We start from the raw sequence: 20,404 nt of genomic DNA, 5'->3' as shown, positions 1-20,404 counted from the left end.
TCTTGAGACAAGCAGTTACCTGGTTTAAATTATAGATTAGATAGGCACATTGGTGAGAGGGAGCTGGAGGGGAATGTGATCATCCAAGTATTGGCCATTAGGTCTGCTGCGCTGCTTCTTAATTCTAATGTTCTTATACTATGTTCCAGAGGATGAGGAAGCTGTGGTGTGCAGCAGTGTTGGTGGTGACGCTGGTGAGTGTGGTGAGGCCTCAGTGTATCTCCAACAATGACAAGCTGGTGGTGACCTCCCCACCTGACCTGGCCCACATTACCCCCTTCAGCTTGGACCTCTTCAAGCAGCTCAATCCACCCACCGCCAAAGGAAACTTTTTCTTCTCGCCCTACAGCGTGTGGACCGCCCTGGTCCTGGCCTACTTTGGGTCTGCTGGCAGGACTCGTCAGCAGCTGCAGGACACTCTTCGTCTCAGAGACCCTTCAACCACTCTGGCTACCTACAGGGCCCTCGACCGTCTGTGAGTCCACTCACATTCCTCACTTGTCATCTTAATTACTATATGTATAATTGAATATCTGAGTCCTCTGTAACTTGTTATTTATGAGCGTTTATAAAAACATGTATTATATATAATAATTAAGATGCCCCTACAGAAACGCAGAGAGACAGAGCAACACGAGTGACTATGTGATAGACTTGGCCAACAAAGTGTATGTGAAGAGCGGCTTCCCTCTTCGGGACTGCATCAGAGATGTCCTTAAGAAAGAGGTGGAGAATATCGACTTCTCACAGGTCAGTCTATTTCTGCATATCACCTTCTGTCTATATTTATTTGTGAAATATTATTATTCACATGAAGCCTCCTGGTCTCGTCCCCAGTGTGACAGCAGGGTAGAGAACTTCAAGAGTCCCTCAAGGCCTCGTCCCCAGTGTGACAGCAGGGTACAGTACTTCTAGAGTCTCTCCTGATCTCGTCAACAGTGTGACAGCAGGGTAGAGAACTTCTAGAGTCTCTCTTGGTCTCGTCAACAGTGTGACAGCAGGGTAGAGAACTTCTAGAGTCTCTCCTGGTCTCGCCAACAGTGTGACAGCAGGGTAGAGTACATCTAGCGTGTCACCTGGTCTCGTCAACAGTGTGACAGCAGGGTAGAGAACTTCTAGAGTCTCTCCTGGTCTCGTCAACAGTGTGACAGCAGGGTAGAGTACATCTAGCGTGTCACCTGGTCTCGTCAACAGTGTGACAGCAGGGTAGAGAACTTCTAGAGTCTCCTGGTCTCGTCAACAGTGCGACAGCAGGGTAGAGAACTTCTAGAGTCTCTCCTGGTCTCGTCAACAGTGTGACAGCAGGGTAGAGAACTTCTAGAGTCTCTCCTGGTCTCGCCAAGAGTGCGACAGCAGGGTAGAGAACTTCTAGAGTCTCCTGGTCTCGTCAACGGTGTGACAGCAGGGTACAGTACTTGTAGAGTCTCTCCTGGTCTCGTCAAGAGTGCGACAGCAGGGTAGGGTAGTTCACGAGTATCTCCTGGCCCCATCACTAGTGTGACAGCAGGGCAGAGTATTTCTAGAGTGCAGACGAGGAATCAAAATAACCTGGCTGAAATATGTTGACCAAACCCACACACTAGAAAGTGAAGGGACGACGACGTTTCGGCCCGTCCAGTACTGGCGCCAGACAGCTGAGTGGACAACGCTTCGGATTCGTAGTCCTGAGGTTCCGGGTTCGATCCCCCGTGGAGGCGGAGACAAATGGGCAAAAAGTTTCTTTCACCCTGATGCCCTTTCACCCTAGAAGAAAGTGAGTTTTATGTCAAGAGGACGAAAAGTATTAGCAAACGTTTTGAGTTCAGATATGAAGGGAAAGCAGAGCACAGTGCCACTGGAGTTGGAAGCAGGTTTAGCATGAAAGAAATTTCGATAATTTGAGAGTAGGCACAGTATATAAAATACAAAGGGTAACCAAGGTGAGAGAATGATTTGTAGATAAAGGCAATTTCAGAATCAAGAAACTGAGGGTCGCTGATGAGTAGAGCGCGGAGGAAGAGAGAGACGAGGACACTTTTCTTACCAGAAGGAGGATGGTAGGAAAAGAAGTGAATGTACATGCCGCTATGCAGGGGTTTGCGGTAGACAGAGAAAGAGAACCTGGTCACAGAGCTGTGAACGTCAAGAAAAGAAAGGAGGGAATTAGATTCCCATTCAACTTTGAAATGGATGGAAGGAACCTGATTGTTAGAGAGGAGAGAAAAGGATGAAAAAGAGTAAGGTCATGAAGAAGAGTCTCGAAGTATTCCATGTAGAAATTGGCAAGAACAGGGGAGAGAGGGGAACCCATAGCGACACCGAAAGTTTGAGTCTAATATTTACTGTTGAAAGAGAAGGAGAGTCAATACAGAGTCTAATGAGTTTAAGGAAAACATCAGTGGGAAGCGGGAGAGGAAGAAGGACCTCAGTCGCCTTCTGTCTAAAGAAAGAGAGAACGTCATCGAGGGGAACATTAGTGAACAGAGAGTCGACATCAAGACCAAGCATCTTACAAAAGGGCTGCAGGCGCAGTCTCTCTATGAAGTCCTGAGAGTGACGAAGCTGGGCAGGAGAAAAAGTGCCAAGGTAAGGCGTCAGAGTTTTAGCGAGCCAGGAGGCAAGAAGATCCCGTGAATAAATGATTGGACGAAGAGGAACACCAGGTTTATGAGTCTTAGATAGACCATAGAAATAAGGAAGAGAAGGGCAGATGACACGGAAACGTTTATTGAGGTCGAAGTCAGGAGGACAAAGACAAGAGAGCTGTCTTAGTTTGCGGTTAAAGGAAGTTTTAAGGCGATCCAAACGGTTAGAAGTCAGTGGGCATAAGTGCGGGAGTCAGAGAGCAGGACATCTGCTTTCTGGAGGTAGTCCTCACGGTCAAGGACAACCACCGAATTGCCTTTGTCGGAAGGAAGGATAAGAATAGAATTGTTAGATTTCAGGGAGGCAAGGGCAAGCTGGAAGCGACGAGGAAGGTGGTGATTTTTAGAAAACAAGCTGTCAAGTGGTGCCTCGTCACCTTTGTGACAGTAGGGTAGAGTTCTGCCAGAGTCTCTCAAGACCTCGTTACCAGTGTGACAGTAGAATAGAGTACTTCAAGAGTATTGTTGTTGTTAAAGATTCGCGACTTGGAACAAAAAGTTCCAAGCAGCACGGGCTATGGTGAGCCCGTAGAGTTCAAGAGTATCTCCTGGCCTCGATACCAGTGTGACAGCAGGGTAGGGTACTTGGGCGTGGGGGATGGTAGGGTGATGATGTGAGGGGAAGGAAGGGTGACGGGGGAGGGTAGGGTGATGGTGTGAGGGGGAATGGTAGGGTGACAGTGTGAGGAGGAGGGTAGGATTGTGGGGTGAGGGGGAGGGTAGGGTGATGGTATGAGGGGGAATAGTAGGGTGATGGTGTGAGGGGGGGAGGGTAGGGTGATGGTGTGAGGGGGAGGGTAGGGTGACGGAGGGAGGGGGAGGGTAGGGTGATGGTATGAGGGGGAATGGTAGGGTGATGGTGTGAGGGGGAGGGTAGGGTGATGGTGTGAGGGGGGAGGGTAGGGTGATGGTGTGAGGGGGAGGGTAGGGTAATGGTGCGAGGGAAAGGGTAGGGTGAAGGTGTGAGGGGGAGGGTAGGGTGAGGGGGAGGGTAGGGTGACAGTGTGAGGGGAGAGGGGGAGGGTAGGGTGATGGGTGTGAGGGGGAGGGTAGGGTGATGGTGTGAGGGAGGAGGGTAGGGTGATGGTGTGAGGGGGAGGGTAGGGTGATAGTGTGAGTGGGGAGGGGTAGAGTGATGGTGTGAGGGGGAGGGTAGGGTGATAGTGTGAGTGGGGAGGGGTAGGGTGATGGTATGAGGGGGAGAGTAGGGTGATAGTATGAGGGGGAGGGTAGGTTGATTGGCGTGAGGGGGAGGGTAGGTTGATTGGGGTGAGGGGGGAGGGGAGGGTAGGGTGATGATGTGATGGAGAGGGTAGGGTGATGTTGTGAGGGGAAGGGTAGGGTGATGGTATGAGGGGGGAGGGTAGGGTGATGGTATGAGGGGGGAGGGTAGGGTGATGGTATGAGGGGGAGGGTAGGTTGATTGGGGTGAGGGGGGAGGGGAGGGTAGGGTGATGATGTGATGGAGAGGGTAGGGTGATGGTATGAGGAGGAGGGTAGGGTGATGGTATGAGGAGGAGGGTAGGGTGATGGTATGAGGAGGAGGGTAGGGTGATGGTATGAGGGGGAGGGTAGGGTTATGGTGATGGTCGTGTATCATCACCCCACCCGATGGTTGGGGAGACAAGGGTGATGGTGACACACGACACCATGTTATGGTGTCTTGTGCACCATCACTAAGGTCTTGTCTGAACACCTGAGCTGTGGTCACCACCATGTTATGGTGTCTTGTGCACCATCACTAAGGTCTTGTCTGAACACCTGAGCTGTGGCCACCACCATGTTATGGCGTCTTGTGCACCATCACTAAGGTCTTGTCTGAACACCTGAGCTGTGGTCACCACCATGTTATGGTGTCTTGTGCACCATCACTAAGGTCTTGTCTGAACACCTGAGCTGTGGTCACCACCATGTTATGGTGTCTTGTGCACCATCACTAAGGTCTTGTCTGAACACCTGAGCTTTGATTATCTACAACAGTTAACTTGCAATCTTCTGAAATTGGATTCAGAAAACTTTTTTCTTAAAATCCAAAGAACTTCTTTATGTTACTTCTCTAACTCTCCCCCTTGATAGGTCTGTAGAAACTATTGTCAGCTTAAAATGTGCTGGATTGAAGAGTCACGTAAAGGCACTGAGCTTAATCTTATCGTTATGTTGACAGGCGGCCAAAGCAGCTGCGACAATCAACCAGTTCGTGAACAAAACAACGCGAGGCAAGATCCCAACTGTGGTGACAGAGAGCGACGTGGCCAGGACACTGATGGCGCTGGTCAACGCTGTCTACTTCAAAGGTTTCTGGTTGAGTCAATTCAACCTAACCCAAACAACCAAGCAGAAGTTCTTCACCACCCCGAGCCAACACAGCCTTGTTGACATGATGACCCAACTTCAAAAATTCAGATTTGGTAAGGTTATATATACAAATGCATATATTAGTATATTTTGGTAGCAGTCTTTCCTGTAGACATATATTATTAAATATGACCGAAAAAGTAAGATTAATAATTCTAACACGAATTTTCTCTATCTTTCTTACGTTTCTTTTCACTGTTGATGGTAATTCAAAGATCAATTCTCCAAAATTCATTTTTATTTCTAGTCTGACGCGACACTTGAGCGCGTTTCGTAAAACTTATTACATTTTCAAAGACTTTTAGTTTACAAACACACAACTGAAACTGAATAGAGCTTACACATCTTCGAGTTTATATCTACATTTGAGTGAGGTGGATGAGGTGAAAACAAACTTTCAACAATGGGTATTGAATGGGTATTAAATTCAAACACAAGACAGAACACGAAACAATGGGTATTGAATGGAAGTAATTGTAGAAAGCCTATTGGTCCATATTTCTTGATGCTTCTATACTGGAGCGGAGTCTTGAAGTGGGTAGAATATAGTTGTGCATTAATTGGCTGTTGATTGCTGGTGTTGACTTCTTGATGTGTAGTGCCTCGCAGACGTCAAGTAAGTAATTATCAAAAGAAGGCACCAAACCGGGAAGGCTATGTAGCACCATCAAATACGCAAAATAATCAGAGGGCGCTAAATATCACCAAGGATGCCAATACGAGAACAAAAACGCATAAGGCGAACGATATCAAAAGTATCCAAGTCACCAAGAATTCTATCGAGGGACAGGTGACCGCGAGGGGCGGTCGGAAAGCAAGACATACGCTCGTCCTGGAAGTCAGGACATTCAAGAAGGACATGCACGACCGTAAGAGGGACAATGCAACTAGGACAATAAGGAGCAGGGCGGCGCTCCATCAAGTGACCATGGGTTAAGCGAGTATGGCCAATACGCAACCTCGCCAGAGCTGTTTCCCACCGCCGGTTACGGTGGAAGGAGGACTGCCACGAGGAAACACAACATTTAAGAGTACGTAGCTTGTTACCAGTAACAGACAACCAAGAAGCATGCCAACGGGTAAGGACTGAGGAATGGATAACCGGGTAAAAGTCGGAATACGGAATGCCCTTACGAGAGATGGGACAAGAGCGGACAGCTTCCTTGGCGGCAGCATCCGCACGCTCATTTAAAGACACACCAATATGGCTGGGAACCCAACAAAACTCAACCGACTTAAATTTACTATGAACGAGAAACAGCCAATGCTGGATCTCGACAACCACTGGATGAACTGGATTAAAGGGCCCGAGAGCCATGAGGGCACTACGAGAGTCAACAACAACTACAAAGGAAGACTGACAACGAGAAAATAGGAGACGAAGAGCATAGAGAATAGCATAAAGTTCCGCTGTAAAGATGCTAGTCTCCGGAGGCAAGCGACACATATAAGTGCGATCAGGAAAAACAACAGAGTAGCCAACACCGTCCGCTGACTTAGACCCATCGGTGAAGACAGAAACGGAGCGGGAGTGAGAAGAAAAGTGCTCGAGGAAAAGGCGTTTTAGAACCGTAGGAGGGGTAAAAGCTTTAGTGATACGGGTCAAGGAAGTACAAAACCGCGGAAGAGGGACCCTCCACGGGGGCAAAGAAGGAACAACACGAGGAGAAACATCAGAAATACGAACGGAAAGAGAATCCTGCAGGCGAGATAACCGGACAGAAAGAGGGAGGTGGTGAAGAGGAACAGGAACCGCAGGAGGGGTAAAAGTTAAAGCACGACAGAGGCGAGAGGAAGGATGTTGCAAGGACCGCGCAAGATAGCGAAGACAGTAGCGATCACGGCGGTCCTGGAGAGACAGGAAGCCAGTGTCAACATACAAGCTAAGGACGGGAGTCGAACGAAAGGCACCAGAACTGAGGCGCAACCCAGTATGGTGCAAAGCATCAAGACGGCGAAGAGTAGAAGGAGAAGCAGACGAGTAAGCAGGGCAACCATAATCGAGCTTAGACAGGACGAGAGAAGAATGTAAAGCAAGGAGAGTGCGCCTATCTGCCCACCAAGAAGTATGGGATAAGACCCGAAGGAGGGTAAGGGCCTAAGAGCACTCAACACGGAGGTAAGAGATATGGGGAGACCAAGACAAACGAGTGTCAAGGAATAACCCCAAAAGCTTAGCGGAATCTTTGTATTCAAGGGGATGACCATAAAGTGACAAAGAGGGACGAAGAACAACCCGTTTCCGCGTAAATGTCATGGCACAAGTCTTTGAAGTAGAGAACTTGAAGCCATGATCAGTGGCCCAAGACGACACGGCATCAATTGCAAGTTGAAGCCGGCGTTGAAGGAGAGGCGAATCATCACCCTGACAACAAAGGGTAAGATCATCGACATAGAGAGCGGAGAAGACACCAGAAGGAAGAGAGGAAAGAAGACCATTGAGGGCAACCAGAAAAAGAGTAGTGCTCAGAACACTACCCTGGGGCACACCTTCATATTGCTGAAAAGAGGGAGAGAGAGCAGTACCAAGGCGCACCCGAAAGGAACGACGAGAGAGGAAGCTGCGGAGAAAGAGAGGGAGATGACCACGAAGGCCAAAAGAATGAAGTTGAGATAGGATATGATAACGCCAAGTGGTGTCGTAAGCCTTTTCCAGGTCAAAAAGGACGGCAACAACGGAGGTCTTCGCAGCAAAAGCAGTACGGATATAGACCTCCAAGTTCACCAGGACATCTGCCGTGCTGCGGCACTTGCGGAAACCAAATTGAGAAGGGGAGAGGAGGTGATGGTGTTCCAGGAACCACATCAGACGAACGTTAACCATACGTTCAAAAAGTTTGCAGACACAACTTGTGAGAGCAATAGGGCGAAAGTCCTTAGGGGAAGTACCCAGAGACCCCGGTTTGCGAACAGGGAGGACAACGGCATCGAGCCAGTCCTCAGGGACTGACGACGACTCCCAGATCCGATTATACAGACTCAGTAAATACTGAGACGTGCTCGGAGGGAGATGGCGAAGCATCTCATAATGAATACCATCGGAGCCCGCCGCCGTAGAACCGCAGAGGGCCAGAGCAGAACGAAGTTCAGAGAGAGAGAAGGGATCATTATAGGGAAGCTGAAGATGAGTGCAGAAATCTAAAGGACGAGACTCAAGGACAGGTTTACGAAGAAGGAAAGATTGGGGAAGATGAAGACCAGAGCTAACAGAAGAAAAGTGGGAACCCAGTTCGGAAGCGACCTGCAACGGGTCCGCCACAAGAGTATCATGGAGGTGAAGGACCGGTGAAACATCGGGAACGAACTTACCCGCTATCTTGCGGATACGCTTCCAGATCTGGGCCAGAGGGGTTTCGGACGTAATTGTTGAGACATAAGATGCCCAACATTCACGTTTAGCCGTATGGATGGCCCTACGGGCCACCGCACTCGCTTTCCGAAAGAAAAGAAAAGAATCGGTCGTCTGCCTACGGCGGTGCCTCTTCCAGGCTGCACGCTTACAGCGGACAGCCCGAGCACAGTCCGCATTCCACCAGGGAACGCACTTCCGTGGACCCCGAGAGGAAGAGCGAGGAATAGAGCGGAGGGCAGCGTTGAAGACAGTGTCATGAAAAAGGAGGAGAGCACGAGAGAGAGGCAGAAGGGAGAGGTCAGAGAGAGCAGCACTGAGGGTAAATAGGGTCCAGTCTGCCTTAGCAAACTGCCACCTAGGGAAAGAGAGGGAAGGGCGAAAAGAGAAAAAGGAAACAAGGATGGGGAAATGATCAATTCCATGGAGGTCATCAAGAACCTGCCACGTGAAATCCAAGTAAAGAGAAGAAGAGCAGAGAGAAAGATCAAGACAAGAAAGGGCGCGAGTCCGAGAGTCCAAATGAGTGGGCTCACCAGAATTCAGAAGAGACAGGGAAGAAGATAGGAGAAACGGCTCAAGGAGGCGACCCCGGGTATTCGTCAGAACGTCACCCCAAAGAGAATGACGACAATTGAAGTCACCCAGCAGGAGCACAGGCTCCGGCAAGGAGTCTAGGAGGTGTTTCAAATCAGGAAGAGAGAGCGGGACACTCGGGGGGAGATAAATGGAACAAACTGTGTACCATTTCCCCACAAAGATACGAGCAGCAGAACAATGGAGAGGCGAAGGAAAAAGTAAAGGAACAAAGGGAACATCTGCACGAATCAAGAGAGCAGAAGAATTAGAAGCCCCAGCAATGGCTGGGGGGGGGGGAGAGAAAGGAATAGCCACGAAAACGACCAGGACGAGCACCAAGCATTGGCTCCTGGAGACAGACGCAAAGGGGCGAAAACCGCGAAATCAGAAGTTGGAGTTCGAGGAAATTGGCGTAATAACCTCGAACGTTCCATTGAAGAATGGACAACGACGGGAAGAGAAAGGACAAAAACAGAGAACAAGGAAGAAACAAAGGCGAAAGAGCAACAGAGCACGTTAAAGAATATCAGGGTCGGGATCAGGGTCAGCAAAGTCAGGGTTAGGGGGCATGGGTAAACTGAGCAAAGACGGAGGGAAGGAAACGGGAGAACAGATCAGAGGTGGGCGGGCGGGGTCCGGAGGAGGAGGAGGAAGAGGAGGAGGCAACGGAGAGGAGCAGTCAAGGACAGCAGTAGGAAGAGGGGGAGTAGGAAGAGGGGGAGTAGAAAGAGGGGAGCGCACCCCAGCAAGAGCAGCAACCGAAAGGGAAGCAGGGGCCAAAGAAACCTCCATAGCAGGAACAGGGGGCGCAACCACTGAAACGGGAGGGGAAGGAGCAACAGAGCCAGAAGTAGGAGCTAAGGAAGAAAGCGAAGCCTTCTTACCCGCCGGGGAAGAGGAAGGAGAGGAGCCAGGCTTACGCTTCTGACTTAAAGAGACAGGTGTCCCAGCAACTGCGTACCGGGCAACGGATTCCAGTGTCTCAACAGGAGAAGCCGAACGAGAGCACACACGACGGCCGTTAGGAGAGCGATGGACATCCGCCTGCACCGACAGGCGGCGGGGAGAGCCGATAGATGGAGGAAGAGGATGGGAAGGAGGATCGGAGGGGGACGAGGAAGAAGACACAGGAGACATGACAGACCGGGTTGAAAGAAGGGGAACCCCAGACAGAGGACCAGGAGGGGGACCCCTCGGGAAAGAACTCAAAGGAACAGAGGAGGGGGCAGTGGGCGTATCAGGGTCCAAGGCCCGGAAACGGTTGAGAGTCTGAGGAAGGGGGGAAGGACGAGGAGAGGAAGAGCGCAACACGCGAGCATAAGAGATGTTAGTATAAGGCGGGAGCCGGCGAACCTGGCGCCTCGCCTCAGGAAAAGACAAACGCTCCCGGTGCTTCAGGGTAAGGACGGCCGCCTCAAGCTTGTAATGGACACAGGCACGGGAGAACGTAGGATGGGCCTCACCGCAGTTGAGGCAGCGAGCTTGGGGAGAAGTGCACTCCGACTTAGAGTGACCTTCACTCCCACACAAAGGACAGAGAGAGACTGTCCCAGAGCAGCGGAGGGCACCATGCCCAAACCTCCAGCACTTATTACAAAGTCGAGGAGAAGGAACATACTCCTGGACAGAGCACCTAGCACCAGCAAGAATGACAGAGGATGGAAGGGTCCTACCATCAAAGGTGATCTTCACAACGCGAAGGGGTTGACGGCGACGACCACGAGGGGGACGAGTAAACGAGTCAACCTGGAGGACAGAATGGCCTTGGGCATCAAGGATATGCCGAATATCATCGTGGCAATCCTGCAGATTCCGAACACCGGTTGCAACATGGGGTGGGAGGAGAATAGTGCCAACACTGGAATTCATCTGAACGTTCTTGGAGACCCGAACAGGGATCTCGCCAAGGCAAGATAAGGCAGCCAAGCGGGAAGCCGCATCCTGAGAAGGAGCAGCAACGACACGTGTACCGAGACGAATGGGGTTGAAAGTAACACACGCATCCACGGAATCTACAAGATGCCGATGGAGGGAGAAATCGTCAGGAGGCGCAGAATCAAGAGGGAGGAGATCAAAGTATTTGGCCCATGAAGCAGGACCAAACAAGGCCTGATACGCATCAGCACGGGAAGGAATCGAGCGAGTGCGGTTGGGGCGCGAACGGCGTTGAGAACCCCTAGAGAGAGAGGGGTCAAAAGGCGCAGTAGTCACAACGAAAGACTTAGCCACACCAGGGGATGAAGTGGTCACCACCGGGGGCTGGAGGCTCGACCCAACCTCAGAGGAGGGAGGGGAGCTGGGGGAAGAAGTCAGGACGGTCAAAGGAGGAGCAAGGTCGGGGCCCAACGCAGCGGGAGCTACAGAGCCTGGTCTTCCAATACAGGCCGACTCGGGGGCTTGGTCGCCCACCCCACGAGCCTGAGAGGGTACAACGGAAACATTCAACGACATAGAGACGAAAAGTGACAAATTCATCCACGAATGTGCCCCCATACCCACCATGGAGCCACAATTAGAGGCAGGACACCCAACAGGAAGCTATCGCTGATCATGCCGGGGCCCCCTAGGGGTGCGTCGTGAGTATACGCCCCACAAACGCCACCTTAAGAACCGTCAGTCCGTCGAGATCGGGTTCAGCGACGAAAGGGGGATTGACAATAAAAGGTTCCCCTCGCTCGAGACGTCGGGTACTACAGTTCTACGGGTGCAAGAGTATGCCTCCTCAAGCACCCGGGCGTCAAAATAGAAGAAGTCCAAAGAAAGAATCCAAAACAAGCAAAAGGTCGGCAGGAAACGACAAGCAGATAGGAGAAGAGGGGGGAGAAAAACGAAACATAAGGAAAAGGAAAAGCGATCCGGCACAATTGGAGAAGACAGCAGCAGGAGTGCAAGGCCAGAAAAGGACAGAGGACTGCCCAACGGAGCATCACACTCCGGCAGCCGTCCACCAAGCCCCCCTCACGACGCCAACGGGCCGGAAGGGGAGGGGGTCGCAGACGTCAAGCCGCCTGCTATCGCTGTATCTATCGATGATTTCTGTGTTGTTTGCTAAGATTTCTCTGGTGATGGTTTGTTTGTGGGAAGAGATTATACGTTCCTTAATGGAGTCCTGTTGCTTATGCATCGTTAAACGCCTGGAAAGAGATGTTGTTGTCTTGCCTATATACTGGGTTTTTTGAGGCTTACAGTCCCCAAGAGGGCATTTGAAGGCATAGACGACGTTGGTCTCTTTTAAAGCGTTCTGCTTTGTGTCTGGAGAGTTTCTCATGAGCAGGCTGGCCGTTTTTCTGGTTTTATAGTAAATCGTCAGTTGTATCTTCTGGTTTTTGTCTGTAGGGATAACGTTTCTACTGACAATATCTTTCAGGACCCTTTCCTCCGTTTTATGGGCTGTGGAAAAGAAGTTCCTGTAAAATATTCTAATAGGGGGTATAGGTGTTGTGTTAGTTGTTTCTTCAGAGGTTGCATTGCGTTTCACTTTCCTTCTTATGATGTCTTCCACGAAACCATTGGAGAAGCCGTTGCTGACTAGGACCTGCCTTACCCTACAGAGTTCTTCGTCGACTTGCTTCCATTCTGAGCTGTGGCTGAGGGCACGGTCGACATAAGCGTTAACAACACTCCTCTTGTACCTGTCCGGGCAGTCACTGTTGGCATTCAGGCACATTCCTATGTTTGTTTCCTTAGTGTAGACTGCTGTGTGGAAAACTCCGCTCCTTTCCATGACTGTTACATCTAGAAAGGGCAGCTTCCCATCCTTCTCCATCTCGTAAGTGAAACGCAATACAGAATTCTGCTCAAATGCCTCCTTCAGCTCCTGCAGATGTCTGACATCAGGTACCTGTGTAAAAATGTCGTCAACATACCTGCAGTATATGGCCGGTTTCAAGTTCATGTCGACTAAGACTTTTTGCTCGATGGTACCCATGTAGAAGTTTGCAAACAGGACACCTAGGGGAGAACCCATGACGACCCCATCTACTTGCTTATACATGTGTCCATCCGGGCTCAAGAAGGGTGCTTCTATAGTTCAAGCTTGGAGTAGTTTCCTTAGACTGTTTTCTGGTATGTCAAGAGGAGTACAGGCATATATGCATATATATATATATATATATATATATATATATATATATATATATATATATATATATATATATATATATATATATATATATATAAATATATATATATATATATATATATATATATATATATATATATATATATATATATGTATATATATATATATATATATATATATATATATATATATATATATATATATATAAATATATATATATATATATATATATATGTATATATATATATATATATATATATATATATATATATATATATATATATATATATATATATATGTATATATATTGTGACGGTAACGCGTTGGTGTTCGGCTGTTCAAAGCTAGGGGTATGGCCTCGTCACATAGAATAAAAAAAAAATAGAAAATCTGGAACTTCGTCTGTGGTAAGGTAAGGAGAAGACACACAAAACACAAGTAAATTTTAACAATGAAATTTTAATTACGTTAAATAAACAAACCATACCTTGAGGCTATCTTGAGGTGCTTCCGGGGCTTAGTGTCCCCGCGGCCCGGTCGTCGACCAGGCCTCCTGGTTGCTGGACTGATCAACCAGGCTGTTAGACGCGGCTGCTCGCAGCCTGACGTATGAGTCACAGCCTGGTTGATCAGGTATCCTTTGGAGGTGCTTATCCAGTTCTCTCTTGAACACTGTGAGGGGTTTGCCAGTTATGCCCCTTATGTGTAGTGGAAGCGTGTTGAACAGTCTCGGGCCTCTGATGTTGATAGAGTTCTCTCTCAGAGTACCTGTTGCACCTCTGCTTTTCAACGGGGGTATTCTGCACATCCTGCCATGTCTTCTGGTCTCATGTGGTGTTATTTCTGTGTGCAGGTTTGGGACCAGCCCCTCAATTATTTTCCACGTGTAAATTATTATGTATCTCTCCCGCCTGCGCTCAAGGGAGTACAGATTTAGGCTCTTTAGTCGGTCCCAGTAATTTAGATGTTTTACTGAGTGGATTCTAGCAGTAAAGGATCTCTGCACGCTCTCTAGGTCAGCAATTTCTCCAGCTTTGAAAGGGGCTGTCATTGTGCAGCAGTACTCCACTCTAGATAGCACAAGCGTTTTGAAAAGTATCATCATCGGTATAGCATCTCTAGTGTGAAAAGTTCTTGTTATCCAACCTGTCATTTTTCTTGCAGTTGTGACGGCTACTTTATTGTGTTCTTTAAAGGTAAGGTCTTCCGACATGAGTACACCCAGGTCCTTTACATTGCCTTTTCGTTCTATGTTATGATTTGCCTGCGTTTTGTACGTGGTTCCTGTTTTTATGTTTTCAATTTTTCCGTAGCGCATGAGCTGAAACTTATCCTCGTTGAATACCATATTATTTTCTGTAGCCCATAGAAAGACCTGATCAACATCTGATTGGAGGTTTGCCGTGTCCTCTATGTTGCCAACTCTCATGAAAATCCTAGTGTCATCTGCAAAGGATGATACAGTGCTATAGGTTGTGTTCTGGTCTATGTCCGATATGAGGATGAGAAAAAGTACTGGAGCAAGCACAGTACCCTGGGGGACTGAGCTCTTCACGGTTGATGGGCTGGATTTTATTTCGTTGACTATTACACATTGGGTTCTGTCAGTCAGGAAATTGTAGATCCATCTGCCTATTTTCCCGGTAATTCCTTTTGAACGCATTTTATGTGCAATAACACCATGGTCACATTTATCAAAAGCTTTTGCGAAATCTGTGTAAATTACATCAGCGTTTTGTTTGTCTTCCATAGCATCTAATGCCATATCATAGTGGTCCAGCAACTGCGACAGGCAAGAGCGCCCTGTTCTGAAACCATGTTGTCCGGGGTTATGGAGATGCTGTGATTCCATGTATTTTGTGATCTTACTTCTTAGCACTCTCTCAAAAATTTTTATGATGTGCGATGTTAGTGCTATCGGTCTGTAATTTTTTGCCTCTGCCTTATTTCCTCCTTTATGGAGTGGTGCTATCTCTGCTGTTTTTAGTATGTCAGGGATAACGCCAGTATCTAGGCTTTGTCTCCACAGAATGTGAAGGGCCTGCGATAGTGGTTTTTTACAGTTCTTGATGAATATGGAGTTCCAAGAATCCGGGCCTGGTGCAGAGTGCATAGGCATACTGTTTATGGCTTCTTCAAAATCTAGTGGGGATAGGGCGACGTCTGATATGTGATTTGATGTTGGTATCATATCCATGAAAAATTCATTTGGGTTATCAATCTTTAGTGCATTTAATGGCTCACTGAAAACAGAGTCGTACTGCTTCCTCAGTAACTCGCTCATTTCTTTGTTGTCATCTGTGAAAGTTCCATCTCCCTTTCGCAGGGGCCCGATACTAGATGTGGTTTTTTATCTTGATTTTGCATAGGAGAAAAAATATTTCGGATTTCTCTCTATTTCACTGATGGCCTTTTGCTCTCTTTGCCTCTCCTGGGTTTTGTATGATTCTTGTAGCTTGAGTTCAATTGTTTCTATTTCTCTACCTAACCTTCTTCGCCGTTCTTGAGATAGGGTGCGACTCTCAAGTTGTTCCGCGATTCGTTTTCTTCGCCTATATAAGGAACGACGTTCCCGTTCCAATCTGCATCTCTTTCTCTTTTTTCTTAGGGGTATGCGGTTTGAACATATTTCTAGTGCTACTGAGCTTATTTTTTCCAGGCACCGGTTCAGGTTTGCATTTCCTAGCTGTTCTTCCCAGTTTATTTCTGTGAAGTCCTGGTTTATTTGCTCCCAGTTTATCCGTTTATTATTGAAGTTGAATTTGCTGAAATCTCCTCCACCGGGAATCTGGACTGGTTTTGGAGGTCCATTCCCCATGGTTGTCAGTACCTCAATTAAGTTGTGATCTGAGTAACAGGTATTTGTAATCATTATGTTCCCGATCAACTCATCATTATTAGTGAAAATGAGGTCCAGCGTGTTCTCTTTCCTAGTTGGTTCTACTATTTGCTGGTTTAAGGCAAACCTATCGCACATCCGTAGCAGGTCATTTGCATGTGCCTGCTCATTTAGGCTACTTCCTGGTATTCTTTCTGATATTACTGTATTAGCCAGGTGCTTCCATTTCAGGTGCCGTAGGTTGAAGTCCCCAAGCAGGATGATGTTCGGAGCTGGATTTGTGAGGTTTTCCAAGCAGTGCTCTATTTTCATTAGTTGGTCTTTAAACTGCTGAGGGTTTGCCTCCGGTGACTTATATACAAGGACAACAACTACATTTAGGATCTCTATTTTGACTATCAGCACTTCCACCATATCATTTGAGGTGTTTAGCAGCTCAGTACAGATGAGTGTGTCTTTGATGTAGAGGCTGACCCCACCCTGAAGCCGGTGTTTCCTATCACATCTGAAGAGATTGTATTCTGGGATCCATATTTCACCATCAAGGTAGTCCTTTGTGTGAGTTTCCGTTAGGGCTGCAAACATGAATCAAACATGAATAAAATGGACATACAAATTCGTATAATAAAATCAATCAATCAAAATAATAAGAATAATTAAATGAAAAAATGAAAAGTTACGTTAAGACAAGTGAGCAATAACAAGCTGTGCAATATACAAGAAAATGAGAGGTGCAGGAATATTAGCTTTAAGCTATCACCTCTCTTAGTACACGTAAGCCAAAGCTCCGTCTACTAGGAAGACGTGTTAACCGTATGAAAGCACTGAATATTCTGAAGACTGAGGTCGTGGCGGCCCCAGACATCAAGTAGTATGGTGGTTGAGTGCAGTAGCAGCTGGACCGGCGGCCAATCAGCGAGGAGCCGGCAACAAGACAGGTAGTTTGGCGGTTTGAGGTGTAGCAGGTGTTCCTGGCTGCATACGTTTGGCGCTCTGGCAAACCTTGCTGGTGTTGTCGTTGTTGGATTTTTCTTCCATAGTAGTTTTATATATTTGTAACGACGTATTTTTGGAGGGAAGAGCAGGCTCAATCTCTTGAAGGAGATTATCGTCACAATATATATATATATATGTATATATATATGTCGTACCTAGTAGCCAGAATCCACTTCTCAGCCTACTAAGCAAGGCCCGATTTGCCTAATAAGCCAAATTTTACTGAATTAATTTATTTTCTCTATTTTTTTTCTTATGAAATGATAAAGCTATCCATTTCAATATGTATGAGGTCAATTTTTTTTATTGGAGTTAAATTTAACATAGATATATGACCGAACCTAACCAACTCTACCTAACCTAACCTAACCTATCTTTATAGGTTAGGTTAGGTTAGGTAGCTGAAAAAGTTAGGTTAGGTTAGGTTAGGTAGGTTAGGTAGTCGAAAAACAATTAATTCATGAAAACTTGGCTTATTAGGCAAATCGGGCCTTGCATAATAGGCTGAGGCTGAGAAGTGCGTTCTGGCTACTAGGTACGACATATATATATATATATATATATATATATATATATATATATATATATATATATATATATATATATATATATATATATATATATATATATTTCATTGAATATGACCGCATATTCTGTATTTATTATTTTCTGGTTTAGGGCTTCTATCCCTCTAACTATTTTCTTAGCATCAGGGCTTAATTGAAATAGGAGTTCTCAAAACTCATTTTCGTACTTTTAAGGTGAAGAAAAGAAGTGATTTACTATAGAGTGTATTACACTTATTTGTATAATTTGCACGACGTTTCGAACCTCCATGGTTCATTCTCAAGTGAACAGATCTTACAATACTAGTTGATTTTATACCCGCATTAGGTCAGGTGATAATACAATGAAGGTGAAAACATGGGGGGATACATAAGGGATAAACATAGGGGCTGCAGAAGGCTTATTGGCCCATACGAGGCATCTCCATTGGCCCATGAATACATGAACAAAATTAGCGACATCCTAAGTGACGACTCCAAATTTCAACGAATCACGAGGAACCCCGTAGAAGACCTTAAGCGGAAAGTAAACAAAACAATTACAGCAATCAACGCAAAGAAAGGTAGTGTGCATTTCAATAAACTTCAAGGCGACTATGGCTTAGGATATGCCTACGGCAATGTTAAGACGCATAAACCAGGTAACCCACTACGCCCTATAATCAGCCAAATACCAACCCCAACTTATCACCTGGCAAAGAAACTCAATGAACTCCTAACTCCATACACTCCAAGTAAGTTTAGTCTACAATCATCAGCAGATTTCCTAGAATTGATCAAATCTACCCAGCCCGATGGAATCATCGCTTCCCTGGACGTTGAATCCCTTTTTACCAACGTCCCAGTCGACACAACCATAGGAATGATACTGGACAGAGTATACAGAGACGAGAGCACCCCCAAATTAGACATACCTGAGCCACACTTGAAAAGTCTTCTCGAAGCATGTACAAAGGAAGCCCCTTTCATCAGTCCACAAGGAGACATGTATTTACAAATAGACGGAGTAGCAATGGGCTCCCCTTAGGAGTTTTATTTGCTAATTTTTATATGGGAACCATCGAAGATAGGGTCTTCAGTAGCAGACAAAAACCAACTGTATACTGCCGTTATGTAGATGACATATTCGTAATAGTAAAAGACTCAGATGAACTAATTGACCTAAAAAGACACCTAGAGAGAGAGTCAGTACTCCGATTTACACATGAAAATAGTGAAAATAACAGTCTGCCATTCTTGGATGTACTAATAACAAAAACAGGAACCTCTTTAAGCACCAACGTATATACCAAGCCCACCAACATAGGATTATGCCTGAACGGTAGAAGTGAGTGCCCCCAAAGATACAAAGCCAGTGTTCTCAATACTTATATTCGTCGAGCGCTTACCCACTGCTCTGAATGGAGCAACGTGAGTAGAGAGTTTGAAAGAGTAACTCAGGTATTGGTGAACAACGGATATAGCAACGCGGAAATAAACGCTGCTATAAGAAGACACTTGGACCGTTGGTATAATTCAGAACCTAGAACAGAAACCACAACACCCCCAATAAAATTATATTACAAATCAACCATGCACAGTGAACATATAAAAGAGGAAAGAATAATGAAAGAAATAATCCGTAAAGGAGTAAAAAGCACTACTCCTAACCAAAACATAAACCTGATAATATTCTACAAAACCAAGAAGACTTCCGAACTCCTTATCAAAAACAGCCCGAAGCCGATGGAGAACCCTCTACAGCAGTCAAGCGTTGTATACATGTACACTTGCCCCCACGAAGGATGTAACCTTCAATGTAAGTACATAGGTATGACGTCGACCAAGCTGACGAGGCGTTTGACATGCCATCTTCAATCTGGTGCCCCTAGGAATCACATGAGACAAGCCCATGACATTACTCTAACAAGAGAAATGTTGAACAAGAATACTTGCATAATAGACAAAACCCAAGATTCAAGAAGATTACAAATTCTTGAGGCAATTCACATAAGAATAGAGCGACCTACCATGAACACCCAAATCACGGAACTATTTACTCTACCCACCATGAGAGTAAGGACAAGACAAGAACATATCGATGCCAACACAGAAGACAATGTCCAACATAACAGGCCAATTACACTGGATTAATCTTTGTGTTTAGATAGGAGATGCCTCGTATGGGCCAATAAGCCTTCTGCAGCCCCTATGTTTATCCCTTATGTATCCCCCATGTTTTCACCTTCATTGTATTATCACCTGACCTAATGCGGGTATAAAATCAACTAGTATTGTAAGATCTGTTCACTTGAGAATGAACCATGGAGGTTCGAAACGTCGTGCAAATTATACAAATAAGTGAAATACACTCTATAGTAAATCACTTCTTTTCTTCACCTTAAAAGTACGAAAATGAGTTTTGGAGAACTCCTATTTCAATTAAGCCCTGATGCTAAGAAAATAGTTAGAGGGATAGAAGCCCTAAACCAGAAAATAATAAATACAGAATATGCGGTCATATTCAATGAAACATGTTTGAAAGAAAACATGCTGCCAGTATACACCAATATATATATATATATATATATATATATATATATATATATATATATATATATATATATATATATATATATATATATATATATATATATATATATATATATATATATATATATATATATATATATATATATATATATATATATATATATATATATATATATATATATATATATATATATATATGTCGTACCTAGTAGCCAGAACTCACTTCTCAGCCTACTATGCGTGGCCCGATTTGCCTAATAAGCCAAGTTTTCATGAATTAATATATTTTCTCTAAATTTTTTCTTTTGAAATGATAAAGCTACCCATTTCATTATGTATGAGGTCAATTTTTTTTCATTGGAGCTAAAATTAATGTAGATATATGACCTAACCTAACCAACCCCACCTAACCTAACCTACCCTATCTCTATAGGTTAGGTTGGGTTATGTAGCCGAAAAACTTAGGTTAGGTTAGGTTAGGTA

General features: G+C 45.8%; 1 protein-coding gene across 1 annotated transcript in view; it reads left to right on the top strand.

Moving 5' to 3' along the window:
• Positions 1 to 20,404, top strand: part of LOC123747687 (leukocyte elastase inhibitor-like) — a 92,849-nt gene that overhangs the window by 28,187 nt on the left and 44,258 nt on the right. Inside the window, exons 2-4 of the mRNA XM_069323552.1 lie at positions 150 to 475; positions 612 to 750; positions 4,789 to 5,032. Coding sequence (XP_069179653.1) covers positions 153 to 475; positions 612 to 750; positions 4,789 to 5,032 — 706 coding nt within the window. The 5' untranslated portion in view covers positions 150 to 152. The remainder of the gene's footprint in view (positions 1 to 149; positions 476 to 611; positions 751 to 4,788; positions 5,033 to 20,404) is intronic.

Source organism: Procambarus clarkii, chromosome 13 (assembly GCF_040958095.1).
Source record: "Procambarus clarkii isolate CNS0578487 chromosome 13, FALCON_Pclarkii_2.0, whole genome shotgun sequence".
NCBI classification, from domain to species: Eukaryota; Metazoa; Arthropoda; class Malacostraca; order Decapoda; family Cambaridae; genus Procambarus; species Procambarus clarkii.
Note: the sequence above shows the minus strand (reverse complement) of the source record. Positions and strands in the feature narration are given on the sequence as shown.